Source organism: Scylla paramamosain, chromosome 10, assembly GCF_035594125.1.
Source record: "Scylla paramamosain isolate STU-SP2022 chromosome 10, ASM3559412v1, whole genome shotgun sequence".
NCBI classification, from domain to species: Eukaryota; Metazoa; Arthropoda; class Malacostraca; order Decapoda; family Portunidae; genus Scylla; species Scylla paramamosain.
This window is the reverse complement of record NC_087160.1, coordinates 18319432-18333113: the sequence shown is the minus strand read 5'-3', so window position 1 is coordinate 18333113 and position 13682 is coordinate 18319432. Positions and strand designations below refer to the sequence as shown.

General features: G+C 46.3%; 1 protein-coding gene across 2 annotated transcripts in view; it reads left to right on the top strand.

Annotated features, from left to right (window-relative positions):
- The window catches only part of LOC135104287 (uncharacterized), a 120844-nt gene that overhangs the window by 28955 nt on the left and 78207 nt on the right, over positions 1 to 13682 (top strand). For both annotated transcript variants that reach the window (XR_010270363.1, XM_064011502.1), the window contains exon 2: positions 1482 to 1816. Coding sequence is in view for 1 of the 2 variants with exons in the window: in XM_064011502.1 (XP_063867572.1) it covers positions 1509 to 1816 (308 nt within the window). In the remaining variant the exon portion in view is untranslated. The remainder of the gene's footprint in view (positions 1 to 1481; positions 1817 to 13682) is intronic.

Sequence of the window (13682 nt, the reverse complement as noted above, 5' to 3'; positions counted from 1 at the left end):
CGTTAGCTGGAATAGACCTTACAACCTTCCTTAAGACCCCAGAGCCACTGCGGAAAGAAAAATACCTCAACTTAGATATAGAATGGTCAGATCTAGAGGCAGAGAAAGGGAAGCATAGAATTTTAAGCCTGAGGGGATTGAGAAAAAGAGAGAAAAAAGATGGTTTCTAAGACATAATGTATAGGAGACCGGCGGGATCTATACAGCAGTTCAGGTTAATTATGAAAAGCAGCAATGGAAGACCTAAGGGTATGGAGAAGGGGGGGTCGTTCATTGCATAGGGCAGTAATCTTTTGCCAGTGGGACGAGTGGGAGGGGAGTTGCAAAGGGCATAAGAGTGAGGCGCCCGCGGGTAAGGATTGAGGCAACGAGGCAGTGAATGGGGCGCAATACACGAGGAAGGACGAATAATGAGGACTAAGAGGAAGGAGACAAAGACTCAAGTGAGGGACCCATTTTTTTAGGCCCAAAACACTCTATCTTTTTCTTTCTCCACCTCTCGTCCGCTTCCCCCAGCCCACCACTCGTGTCTCCTCTCTCTCTCTCTCTCTCTCTCTCTCTCTCTCTCTCTCTCTCTCTCTCTCTCTCTCTCTCTCTCTCTCTCTCTCTCTCCATAGTGACCATACCTACTGTTGAAACATTTGATATTTCGGGTATGTCTCTCTCTCTCTCTCTCTCTCTCTCTCTCTCTCTCTCTCTCTCTCTCTCTCTCTCTCTCTCTCTCTCTCTCTCTCTCTCTCTCTCTCTCTCTCTCTCTCTCTCTCCTGGACGTCTACCTGAGGGACACACTCTCACGCTCAGGTGTTCTCTTAATTTTAGGCCCATAGTGCCCCTCTTCCCCTCCCTCCTTCTTCCATTCCCTCCCCCCATTCTTCCATTCCCATCCTTTCCCCTCCCTCTCCACCCTGTCACATCCGGCAGTAGTGTTCTTTGTGTGTGTGTGTGTGTGTGTGTGTGTGTGTGTGTGTGTGTGTGTGTGTGTGTGTGTGTTCGGTTCGTTCCGGCTTCCTGTGGTGTTTAATTCTGCCGCGTTGTGTTATGTTTGTTTGTTTTGGCGGATGAGCGAGAGGGAGCGAAGCGCGGTGCCTTATTGTGTTTGTTTGTTTGTTTGTTGCTTTCCCAATATGGTGATTTATGGACATAAGTTGATTTTTGCTCACCTGTCTGTCTGTGTGTGTGTGTGTGTGTGTGTGTGTGTGTGTGTGTGTGTGTGTGTGGTGTGCAGTGGTGTTTGTTAGGGAGGAGGAATGGTTTATTCAATCAGTATTTTGGTGGTGGTGGTGGTGATTGCGGCAGTAGTGATGGTGGTTGTGGTGAGTGCAAACATTGTGGTAGGAGGCGAGTATGGTGGTGATGATTGCAAAGGTTGTACTTGTGGTTGGTGGTGGTGGTGGCAGCGTGGCAATGATTGTGTTAGTGGTGGTGGCATAAGGTTGTGGCGGTGGTCATGGCGTGACAGGTGTTCTCTTTTCTCCCCACAGGCAGTGACAGAGTGGGGGTCGCCCGCGATGGTGGGCGAGCGGCGTCACCCTCTCTTGGCCCAGACGCCCACCGCCCCGGCCGCCCACGCCCCTTCCAGCGCCCACAGGCAGCATGTCGTGGCTGTGCCGAGCGCGGGCGTGCCGGGGGTGGGCGTTAGGTTGATGCAAGAGCCTGGGTTCGCCGCTCACGACTCCCACCTTTATGCGCGGGGCCGTGACCAGCCGGGGCGCCCCCAGGATGTCCAGCTCGCCGGCAGGAGGCAGGAGGAGGCGAGGAGGCAGCGGGCCCTGTCCCCTGGATCGCAACACTCCGCGGCCGCCACGTTCTTTGCAAGGTGAGTAGGAGTAACTGTGCCTTGTGACTCTCCTTAAGACCATAGAGCCTCCTGCCTCTAGGGAAGGCTGGGAAGGATCTGTACTCTGAGGAGGTTTCTGGGAACACAGCAGGGAGGCCGGAGCAGTGATGAAAACTCTGGATATGTCTGGAGAGTCCCTCACTGCCGGATCATCGCCGAGTTTTGCCGTGCATTCATTCGTGCATTCACTCGTTTATTCATCCATTCATTCATTCACTGACGCAGGCACTCCCTCCCTCCCTCATCGACTCCGCCACAGCGTCAACAAGGCGGTCCCCTCGCCAATAACACTTTAGCCAAACCCTCCAACTTCCATAAATGTTCCTCTGTCCTTCAGTAAACATCTCGACTGGAAGCTTCATTCTCTCGCCAAGGCAGCTTCAATGAGGTAAGATATTCTCGAGCCGCCTCTAGCACCTTTCCCACCCCCACTTACCCGCTGATCCTATACAGGGGCCGCCGCCTCTCCCCTGTATGGAGTACCTCTCGTGGCGCCACGTATACACCGTTGCTAAATTGGGTGGAGTCAAAGGCTATTCATTTCATCAACTCCCCTTCTCGGTCTGACTCTCTCCAATCTCTTGATCTTCACCACAGTTCTGCATCACTCTTTTCTGTCACTGTCATGGCCAATTTTTCTAGCACTTATACGAACTTGACTTCATCTTCTCCTCGTGCTCATCTCCATCCTTGTCATGCTCGCCTGTGAGGGTTCGCGTTGTTGCACTCTTTACACGCCTTCTCTGTCGGTGGCTGCCTCGCTTACTCCTCCTCCTCCTCCCTTCTTTGTGCTAATAAGAGGAAACACTCTCCTATACAATGGTGTGTTTGTCTGTCCGTTATTTGCAGTATTTTTAAACATTTCTGAGAGATTTGTAATATTTTATTTTCCTCATAGCTTTTGTCTCTTTAAATATTTGTGTATCGTTAGACCAATGAGAAAGAAATACACTTCATATTTACATTCTATACATCAGCCTCTTTTCTGGAGTGACGTGGAAAAATATTTGTTCCTACCTTTGAATTTTTTATTATTATTATTCATACTTTTATATAAGAGTGAGTGGAAAGATGAATATTTGAAGATTCAGACCATTATCGGAAATCCAATGCTTTAGAGGCCCGCCATCGACAGGTGTCATGATATTGAGCCGGGAAAGAGTGAGGCCGGGAAGGAACAGAGGGAAGGGAACGACTGTGAAGGGAGGGAACAACATAACCGCTGACAACGCAACGTAACGTAAAACACACAACGTAAAATAGAGAAATTCGTGCTTCTTTCGCCACTTTTTTTTTTTTTTTTTTTGCTTCATGTGAGATTTAAGTTCAGCACACACACACACACACACACACACACACACACACACACACACACACACACACACACACACACACACACACACACACACACACACACACACACACACACACACACACACACACACACACACACACACAAGAGCAGTGGCCAGTGAGTTGAAAGGCCAAGGAGGAAAAAAATAACGAAAGAAAAACACTATTAAAAAAAAGAGCAAAGTTCACTAGACCCTGTTTTGCAAGGAGCTCAGTCTTCATTCTGAAATGTAAACAGAGTCATGTTTGTGGTAAAAAAGAAAGGAAAAAGGAAAAGAAAAAAAAAGATACAAGTGGATATCTGAAAATCTTTCCTCATTCCAAACACGTTCTCATTTTTTTTTTTTTTTTTTCGGTGGGGAGAGAAGAGGGGGAGGACTCAACAAATTTTCAGTTCTGTTTTACATGTTGACTTGGATATTCGTGTAACCTTAATTCATTTACAAGTCTTTTATTTTTTTTCATTCTTATTCTTTTTACTCGTCTCTTACAATTATACGGAGCACACACACGAAGCTGCCATTAATGATGATAGCACAGAGTTGTGTTGTATCGTGGGCGGCCCAGCAGGACTGAGGCAGCGTGTATTACTCTTCATATCACATTTATTTTATAGTTACAAATGTGGAATAAAGGATTCATGCACGTCGCGGCTACTGATTTGAGACATCTTAAAAAAAAAACAGTCCTGCCCCAAAGATTTTTTTTTGTTTTCGTTATACATTTGATCAGTGTTTGATTCGTGGGTGCAACGCATTTTCAGAGTGGCAAAGAGGAAAGACTTCGATCAGCTGTAGCAATCAGAGCATATGTGGGCTGAAGTTCATGAAAAAAAAAATATTCTTTCATAAAACTAACGTGAAAACTCTAAAAGAAAAGAATAAATAAATAGATAAAATAAAAGTAGAACGCTTTATCACTTGTTAGGAGCTTAAATATAGAAGCGAAGGGAGAAATGAAGAAAAGGAGGAGAAAGAGAAGAAAGAAAATAAGCAATATTTTAATGTATAAGGCGTTAGAAAAAGGGCGCAAATGTAACTAAAGAGAGGGAGGGTGAAAAAAAAAAAGAGGAGGATGAGGAGGAGGAGGAGGAGGAGGAGGAGGCCGTGTGGCTTTCTCGTGAATGTAGGTTATGAAGGCAAGACTGAATGAAGGAGAGGCGGAGGGAGGAAAGAAGGGCAGGAGGCGAGGGTGAAGGAAGGGAAGAGAGAGGATGGATGATGGAGAATGAAGGGACGGCCTGAAGGGAAGAAGGAAAGGTGTAAAAAAGTCTCATGAAGGAAGGATAGTTAAAAGTACCAGAAATACAAAGGAACACAAAGGAAAACTAACCAGCAAGACTTAAGAGGTCCTTACTAAGCTGCTTGGGTATATGAAGGAAGGTGTAGGAGGGTGCCAAGGAAGGAAGGAAGGTGTGGGATGGCCAGGGGGAGTGAGGGGGTGCCAGCATAGGGGGGGGCAGAGGCTCAGCAGGCGGCACTAAGGCGGCAAGTCAACACAGGGTGGGTAGCAATATCACCTTGTGGGAGGCACACTTGTTTATTTCTTAATATGTCCAGGTTAGGTTTGCGTCTCTCTCTCTCTCTCTCTCTCTCTCTCTCTCTCTCTCTCTCTCTCTCTCTCTCTCTCTCTCGAACTTCTATGATTACTATTTCTACTACTACTATTTCTACTACTACTACTACTACTACTACTACTACTACTACTACTACTACTACTACTACTACTACTGCTGCTGCTGCTGCTGCTGCTGCTGCTGCTGCTGCTGCTACTACTACTACTACTACTACTACTACTACTACTACTACTACTACTACTACTACTACTACTACTACTACTACCTCTTCATCCTCTTTTTCTTCTTCTTCCTCTTTTCTTCTTCTTCCTCCTCCTCCTCCTCCTCCTCCTCCTCCTCCTCCTCCTCCTCCTCCTCCTCCTCCTCCTCCTCCGTCCCTCCCGTGCCTGTGTTTACATAAGAGTGTTTGTCTTTTCCTGTTTACATCAGGTCTTCGGGCCCCATCCCTTGCCACCACCACCACCACCACCACCGCCGCCACCGCCGCCTAGCCTTCCTGCTCCCCACAACAAGCTCTGGTTATTAGTTTCCTGCCTGGTCCATGATTTTCCTGTGTGTGTGTGTGTGTGTGTGTGTGTGTGTGTGTGTGTGTGTGTGTGTGTTTACGTAGGTACATACATGCGCGCGCATCTTAGTTTATTTGCAGACAAAATTGCATGCTCTCTCTCTCTCTCTCTCTCTCTCTCTCTCTCTCTCTCTCTCTCTCTCTCTCTCTCTCTCTCTCTCTCTCTCTCTCTCTCTCTCTCTCTAAGTCGAAAATCACAGTTGAAAGAATGACAAGTTTTAAATGCATTATTCAAGTAAAGAAATCGTGTTTACATTATCGAGTATTACTGAAGAGAAAGAAGAAAAAAAAAACTGAACTGAAGACAAAATTATTTAAATCTGTCTTAGGGCAGCTTTGTATATAGTCTTTTTCTTCTTCTTCTTCTTCTTCTTCTTCTTCTTCTTCTTCTTCTTCTTCTTCCTCTTCCTCTTCCTCTTCTTCTTCTTCTTCTTCTTCTTCTTCTTCTTCTTCTTCTTCTTCTTCTTCTTCTTCTTACTCCTCCCTTTCTACCTCTTGTCGCCTTCAGTGGCCGAGAGGGAAGAGTCATGGGAGAGAGAAGGAGAGAGGGAGAGGTGGGGATGAAGGCAGGGATGAGACAAGTGTGGAGGAGGGAGAGAGAGAGAGAAGGGAGGGGGAGAGCGAGGGAGGGTCTGGACAGCGTCAGGGAATGGAGGGAGAAAGAAGGAGGAGGGAAGGGGAGGGAGGAACGGAGGGAGGAAGAAGAGGAGGAGGCTGGGGTACATGCCCTTGAGAAGCTGTGGGTGAAGGAGTGAGGGAGGGGAGGGTGGAGGAGGGTAGGATGCTGTGGGTGGAGGAGGTGGAGGTGGAGGTGGAGGGGAGAAGAGGTGAAGGGGAAAGACGAGTATAGATAGACTTATCCTTCTTCTTCCCTCTAATGATAATAATAATAATAATAATAATAATAATAATAATAATAATAATAATACATACATACATACATACATACATACATACATACATACATACACTTAATTATATTTACGAAGCAAAGTCTCGCGTCAGTTATTTTTATCGTCAGCTTAAGAGAGAAAACGGACCTGATGTGGTTTAGTGAGAGAGAGAGAGAGAGAGAGAGAGAGAGAGAGAGAGAGAGAGAGAGAGAGAGAGAGAGAGAGAGAGAGAGAGAGGCATGAAGGCACGACTGGAGGGAGGGAGGGAAGGAGGGAGAGAGGTAGGAGCCGACTGCAGGAGGGAAGGGAAGGGCGGGAAGCATGAAGGCACGACTGGGGAGAGAGCGAAGGACAGAGAGAGAGAGAGAGAGAGAGAGAGAGAGAGAGAGAGAGAGAGAGAGAGAGAGAGAGAGAGAGAGAGAGAGAGAGAGAGAGAGAAGAATTGGAGGTGAAGGAAGAAGAGAAGCAGGCACACAGAGGTCAAGATCTTGGCAGGTTTTGAAAAAGCTGGTTTGAGGGAAAATTGTTTCATGTTAACATACAAAAGGAACATAATTTTATAGTCTTTCCTTATAGTTGTTCAGTTTTATTATTGTTATTGCTGTCACTAAGCTACTACTACTACTACTACTACTACTACTACTACTACTACTACTACTACTACTACTACTACTACTACTAATAATAATAATAATAATAATAATAATAATAATACTGTTTATCACTTCCATTTACAATTCAAAACATGGCTTCTAAACATCAATTTCTTTCCATTCCCTTCCATTTATTTTTCTATTTACATGTTCCTTCTTTCACTCTGCTCCTCCAACCCTCCTCCTCCTCCTCCTCCTCCTCCTCCTCCTCCTCCTGCTGCTCTCTCTTCATTTAATTTTCCTCCTCCCTGCCTCTCTCCGCCTCTCTCCCTCCTCGCCATTCCTTGCTATGATGGATTCAGGGAAGCAGGAGAATGACAGCGGAAGTCATATACTCAAATGTCCCATATTACAGCCCACATACCGTCTGTGTGTGTGTGTGTGTGTGTGTGTGTGTGTGTGTGTGTGTGTGTGTGTGGAGCCATGATACACATCCATAGTCAGCCCACCCACCCACACACACACACACACACACACACACACACACACACACACACAGACAAGGCAGTCCACCCTTAGCAAGACGAAGCACCAACCCACCCACCCACCTGCCTACTCCACCCCTACTCCACCCACTCACCCACCCACCCACCCACCCCGCCCACTCCACCCACCCACTAACGCACCCACACTGGTTTCCGAGTCCATCCCTTCATTTCCTTCATTTCCTCCCCACGCCCTTCGTCGCCACTACCACCCACCGCCACCCACCACCATCACCATCACCATCACCATCACCACCATCACCATCACCACCACCATCACCTCCTGTCAAGTCTCCCACCGGCTGCTACTAGCACTACTATTCCACCTTAGTGTCATTCACCCACCTGTCTTGCTTACCACCACCATCACTACTGCTACTACTACTACTATTACTATCATTCAGTCTCAGCCTCCCCTCCCCTCCTCTTTCTTCACTACTCTTTCTCTCTCTCTCTTCTTCATAGTTCATATTGTACTCATAACCAACCCTCGCCTTGCCTTGCCTTGGCCACAGCGTGCTTACTTTTATGCCACACACACACACACACACACACACACACACACACACACACACACACACACACACACACACACACACACACACACACACACACACACAGGCCAAGGAAAAGGAGCTTGTGTTTAACTTCTGTCCTTCCTCGACGCCTCCGTTCCCCGTGTTGACAGTGTGACTCTCTCTCTCTCTCTCTCTCTCTCTCTCTCTCTCTCTCTCTCTCTCTCTCTCTCTCTCTCTCTCTCATCCTCTATCCATGACATTGTGGGGTGGTCCTTTTTTCTAAAGCGAGGAGGAGGAGGAGGAGGGTCATATCGTAAAGCACTTTCTTCCCTCCTTTGGTCTCCTACTGAAGGTGCATAGAGGCGAGACCTGACTGGCGGCACGGGCGAGAATTCCTTTTGCTCCTTGGTGGAAATAATTCTTAAGGGAAGTGAGGCGTAGGTTAGCGCTTTATTGGGCCGCTGAGGAGGAGGCGGAGGAGGAGGAGGAGGAGGAGGAGGAGCAGGAGGCGAGGTGTTCGTCACTTGAGGTTATGACACTTGAGGCGAGAATGGGCGCGGTTGTGTGGGCGTGGGTGAAGAAATTAGGATGAGGATGGTAAGGATGACTCGTCTGCATAACCAAGAGAGAGAGAGAGAGAGAGAGAGAGAGAGAGAGAGAGAGAGAGAGAGAGAGAGAGAGAGAGAGAGAGAGAGAGAGAGAGAGAGAGAAACACATAGGAGGATGAAAGAATAACACAAGGTACGAAAAAGTAATATAATTTTTTTGCAGTCATTGATATAAAAAAATAAATTAATAGCTATTTCTTCCTCTAACGTAAACATTTATATATGAAGTCCTTGTGTTGATCAGTTTATCCTTGGTATCTCTATTTTTTTATTATTTGAACACGAGTCTTTATCTGCTAAACAAACACACACACACACACACACACACACACACACACACACACACACACACACACACACACACACACACACACACACACACACACACACACACACACACACACACACCATCTCTCCCTCCTTGCACGCCACCCAAACCTCCCCTCTCCCTTCCCTCTCACCCTTCACCTTCCTCCTCACCCTTCCCCCTTCCTCCTCACCCTTCCCCCTCCTCCCTTACCTGGCCGGCTCCTGACCAGCATTGAGGTGTGGTCAGGTCGGTTCTTAATTCAGGGCACGTAACCTGTTGAGGGCAAAGAGGGCACCAGGTACGGCCAGGTAAATGTCAAAGAGGGGGTTGGCAAGTGGGGGCAGGGGGCTGTAGTGGTGCTAATAGTGTGTGTGTGTGTGTGTGTGTGTGTGTGTGTGTGTGTGTGTGTGTGTGTGTGTGTGTGTGTGTGTGTGTGTGTGTGTGACCGCGCTTAGTCCAACAGGTGACAGTGTTTACAGTTCGGGTCATTAGTGTGTTACCTCCTTCTCCTCCATCTCTTCCTCATCCTTCTTCGTCTTCTCTTCCTCCTTTTTTCCTCTTCCTCTTCCTCCTCTTCCTTTTCCTCCACTTCCTATTCCTCCTCTTACTCTTACATCTTCCTCTTATTCTGTTTCCTTTCATTTTTTTCCTCTTTCTCCTTCTTTTTCTCTTCTCTTTCCTCTATTTCCTTTTTCTCTTATTGCTCTTCTCCATATTCTTCTCATCTTTCTTCTTCTTTTCTTCCTGTTGCTTCTTTTCATTCTCTACTTCTTTTCTCCTTCTCCTCTCCTTTATTTTCCTTCTCCTTTTCCTTCCTCCTGTTGCTGTTCTTCATGTTCAACCTTGTCCTTATCCTCCTCCTCCTCCTCCTCCTCCTCCTCCTCCTCCTCCTCCTCCTCCTCCTCCTCCTCCTCCTCCTCCTCCTCTTCTTCTTCCTTCCTTATCTTCCTCCGCCTCCTCCTCCTCCTCCTCCTCGGCGTATCTCATCTTTTCTCCTCCTCTCCCTCCTCCCCCATCTTTTTTTTTTCTTTCTCTAGTATCGCCATTACTTTTTGCCTGCATTCCTTTGCTCTTTATTCCCAGATATAAATATTCCTTGTGCTTTTTTTTTTTTTTCCTCCCCTCCCTCATCATTTCATGCCTTTCTTCCCTTGTCGTCTACCGTCACAAATTTTATCTCTCCGTCTTTGGTACTTTCCTTCATTTATCACTGTCTGTCTACCTGTCTGTCTGTTTGTTTGTTTGTTTGTTTGTTTGTTTGTTTTTGTTTTTTTTTTTTAATCTGTTTATTTGTTTTTCTGTCTTTCTGTTTGTTTGTCATTTTGTTTCTGTGTTTGTCTTTCTGTCTGTCTCTTCCTGTCTGTTTCTCTCTCTCTCTCTCTCTCTCTCTCTCTCTCTCTCTCTCTCTCTCTCTCTCTCTCTCTCTCTCTCTCTCTCTCTCTCTCTCTCTCTCTCTCTGTCCTTTTCATTCTTCAGAGCCACCCGGTGCAAATTCTGATTAATTTTTCCGTCATAAGTTCCTTCCTTTGTTCCTCTCTCTCTCTCTCTCTCTCTCTCTCTCTCTCTCTCTCTCTCTCTCTCTCTCTCTCTCTCTCTCTCTCTCTCTCTCTCTCTCTCTCTCTCTCTAATGCAGCTGCGTACCGTGACAGAGGCATTGGAGGTATATTCTTGTGGAGAGATGGAGGAGCGGAGGGATGAAAGGAGAGAGGAAAGGAGTTAAGCATGGAGGAATGGAGGGAGGGAGGAGGGAGGGAGAGAAGGCACCGGAATCTGGAGGGAGGGATGAAAGAAGGGAGTGAAGGATGCATGGAGGAAGGAAGGAGAAATGAAGGGATGAAGGGAGGGGGAGAAAGAGGGAGGGTGAAGGGGAGGCAGCAAGGTCTAGAGGGAGGGAGGGAGGGAGGGAGAGAAGGGAAGGAAGGCACTGATGTTTAGAGGAATGAGAGGAGGGAGAGAAGGAGGGAATGCACCGAAGTCTGGAGGGAAGAATGGAGGGAGGGGTGGGGGAGGGAGGGAGGAATGGAGGGAAGAATGGAGGTATGGAGGGAAGGCAGCGAGTCAGGAGGGGAGCACGCGGAGGTAATTATAGAAGCATGACAAGACTCCCTCGTGACTGACAGGTGAGTGCCCCGATGGGAAACTCCTTAACTCTTTAATAAATCTTGGGGACCAGCCATCTCTCTCTCTCTCTCTCTCTCTCTCTCTCTCTCTCTCTCTCTCTCTCTCTCTCTCTCTCTCTCTCTCTCTCTCTCTCCTGTTCTTTTTTCTTGTCTTCTTGATTTTTTTTTCCCTTTCTTTATCTCTCATTCTTATTAACTATATTCTCCTCACATTTACTTCCTCCTCTTCCTCCTCCTCCTCCTCCATTGATCATTCTAACCTAACAAGAAATAATGGATTCAAGATGATACCCAAACGTTTTAAATCCCACGAGGCAAAACATTTTTTCTTTAATCGTATAGTAAATATATGGAATAAACTTCCTGCCGAAATTGTGAACAGCAATACTATTGTATCATTCAAAAATAAAATAGACAAATATTTAAAAGCAAATCCCCAGCAAGCTCTCTTCTTGTCCGAATAATTACTAAATACACTAATAAACTCTTATTCTACACCAGTTTTAATATAACTTGTATTAACTTTCAGATAGGCGTATAGAGTTCACCGTAGGGTGAATAGTAGAACTTCCTTTCATCCTTTCCTATGAAAATTTCCTTGGTAGTTTTTCCATACTGCATGGTACTTTTCCCAACTATTTCCATGCCAGCGCAAGTTGGAGGGAGTGGTGGGTGGGGAGGAGCCTTCTGCTATGCTGTCCTGTCTCTCTTCCCTGTAGCTAGTTAGAAGTAGTTACCAAACAGCCTTGCAAGGACCAAAAGGTCTGTTGCTGTTTGGCTTTCCTTTGTATTCCTTTGTATTCCTCCTCCTCCTCCTCCTCCTCCTCCTCCTCTTCTTACCTGCTTCGTGTAATGGTTTGAGAGTTAGTGTGTAGAGCCAAATGTAGTGTGTGTGTGTGTGTGTGTGTGTGTGTGTGTGTGTGTGTGTGTGTGTGTGTGTGTGTGTGTGTGTGTGTGTGTGTGTGTGTGTGTGTGTGTGTGTGTTCTGGCAGCGTGTAGAGGCTTAATGAATGTCGACAGTTGAGTGATTTATCGGTGGAATGTTAATTTAGTTTGTGTTTGGGTACATATCATCATTGTTATTACTATTGCTATCAGAACTGTTTAGATTTTAGATGATGCGTGTGTGTGTGTGTGTGTGTGTGTGTGTGTGTGTGTGTGTGTGTGTGTGTGTGTTAGTGTTATTAATGTAGGTAAGCATTATTATTATTATTATCAAGTCATCATCATCATCGTCATCATCACCAGCTTACTTACCTCGTCAGCTTACTGGTGTCGTGAGTCACGGTGAACACACACATGTACGTACGTAGTGTTCCCTGTGTGTACTCGTAATAGCGTAGCAGTTCTTCATGAGCACGTCTGCGTTTTCTATCGAGTCACCCTTGAAATGTGTCGAGAGTTTGGCTGCGTGTTTCCACCTCCCTCCAGCAAATCGTGGCCTCAGTTTCCACGCACTTTTTAATACTATCAAGCACAATTCCGTCACGTACCCCAGGCAAAGTTATCGTGGCGATCAACGTACATCCCCCAAAAGGAAATTAAGTCATATTTTTCCGTATTAACTTTTTTTTTATATATAGTTTTTCTTCTTGTAATTATTGGCGCAACACTTTTTATCCTCCATTGCCTCAAGGAAGCACGCCGACCTTTGTTTATTATGGCTGTGAAATATATAGCGCATGATTGCTGTGTTGATGGTAAGATTTGATGTGTTAGCGCTTATCATGATGGGGTGGTGGGGGTTATGGGCCTGGAGGGTGGTGGTGCTGTGGTGCTGTGGTGCTGTGGCGGTGTGCGTGGCTGAGGCCTGGTGAGATAGGTGTGGAGCGTGGTGATGGTGGTGGGATAGGTGTGGAGTGGTGATGTTTGTGTTGGTGGGATGGGTGTGGAGCGTGGTGATGGTGGCAGGAGGGGTGTGGAGCGTGGTGGAGTGGCTAGGGCAATGTGTTCCCCGCGGAGTCATTAAGGGTAACTTGGCAAAAAGCCAGAAGGCATCAGCCGGTTTTCAACAGTTTTCAAGACGCCTCGTCCTTTATTCCAGCAAGGCGGGCGAGGATACGCTGAATGCACCGTTGCTTGTGCCACACTGCTAATGCGCCGCTCCACCACGACCACCACACACACGCTTACATACACAAACACGCTTACATACACACACTTATGTATATATTTTAATGCCGAATCTGTTCTCTCTCTCTCTCTCTCTCTCTCTCTCTCTCTCTCTCTCTCTCTCTCTCTCTCTCTCTCTCTCTCTCTCTCTCTCTCTCTCTCTCTCTCTTGTGCTTCTTTCGATTATTTTTATTTTTCTCCCTACGCTTAGTTTGTTGCCTGAAAAGCGTTAGCGTTATGCTTATACAATACAATGGAGTTAACTGTTTTCTCTTCATTGTAATCTGCTCATATGTAAATGTTTCAAGACCATCCGAAAATAAGGGAAGCTGCAAGGAGCCGTCAAGCCTGTGCACGTACATGAGGCAATCACTGCTCGAAACATCCATCCATAGATTTATCCAGATTTTTTTTAAAGCTCCTTAATGACTCAGCACTAACAACCTGATTTCTGAGTTCAGTTCATTCATGTACCACTCTATTTGAGAACCAATTCCTTCCTACATAATCATTTTTAATCTAAGTTTATGAAGCTTGAAGACATTAATTCTTGTCCTGCCCTGATTACTGACTGTGAGAATTTTGCTTACGTCACCGTTGTTTTATCCTTATATCATTTAAAGACCTCCGTCACATCCACTCTTAACGTACG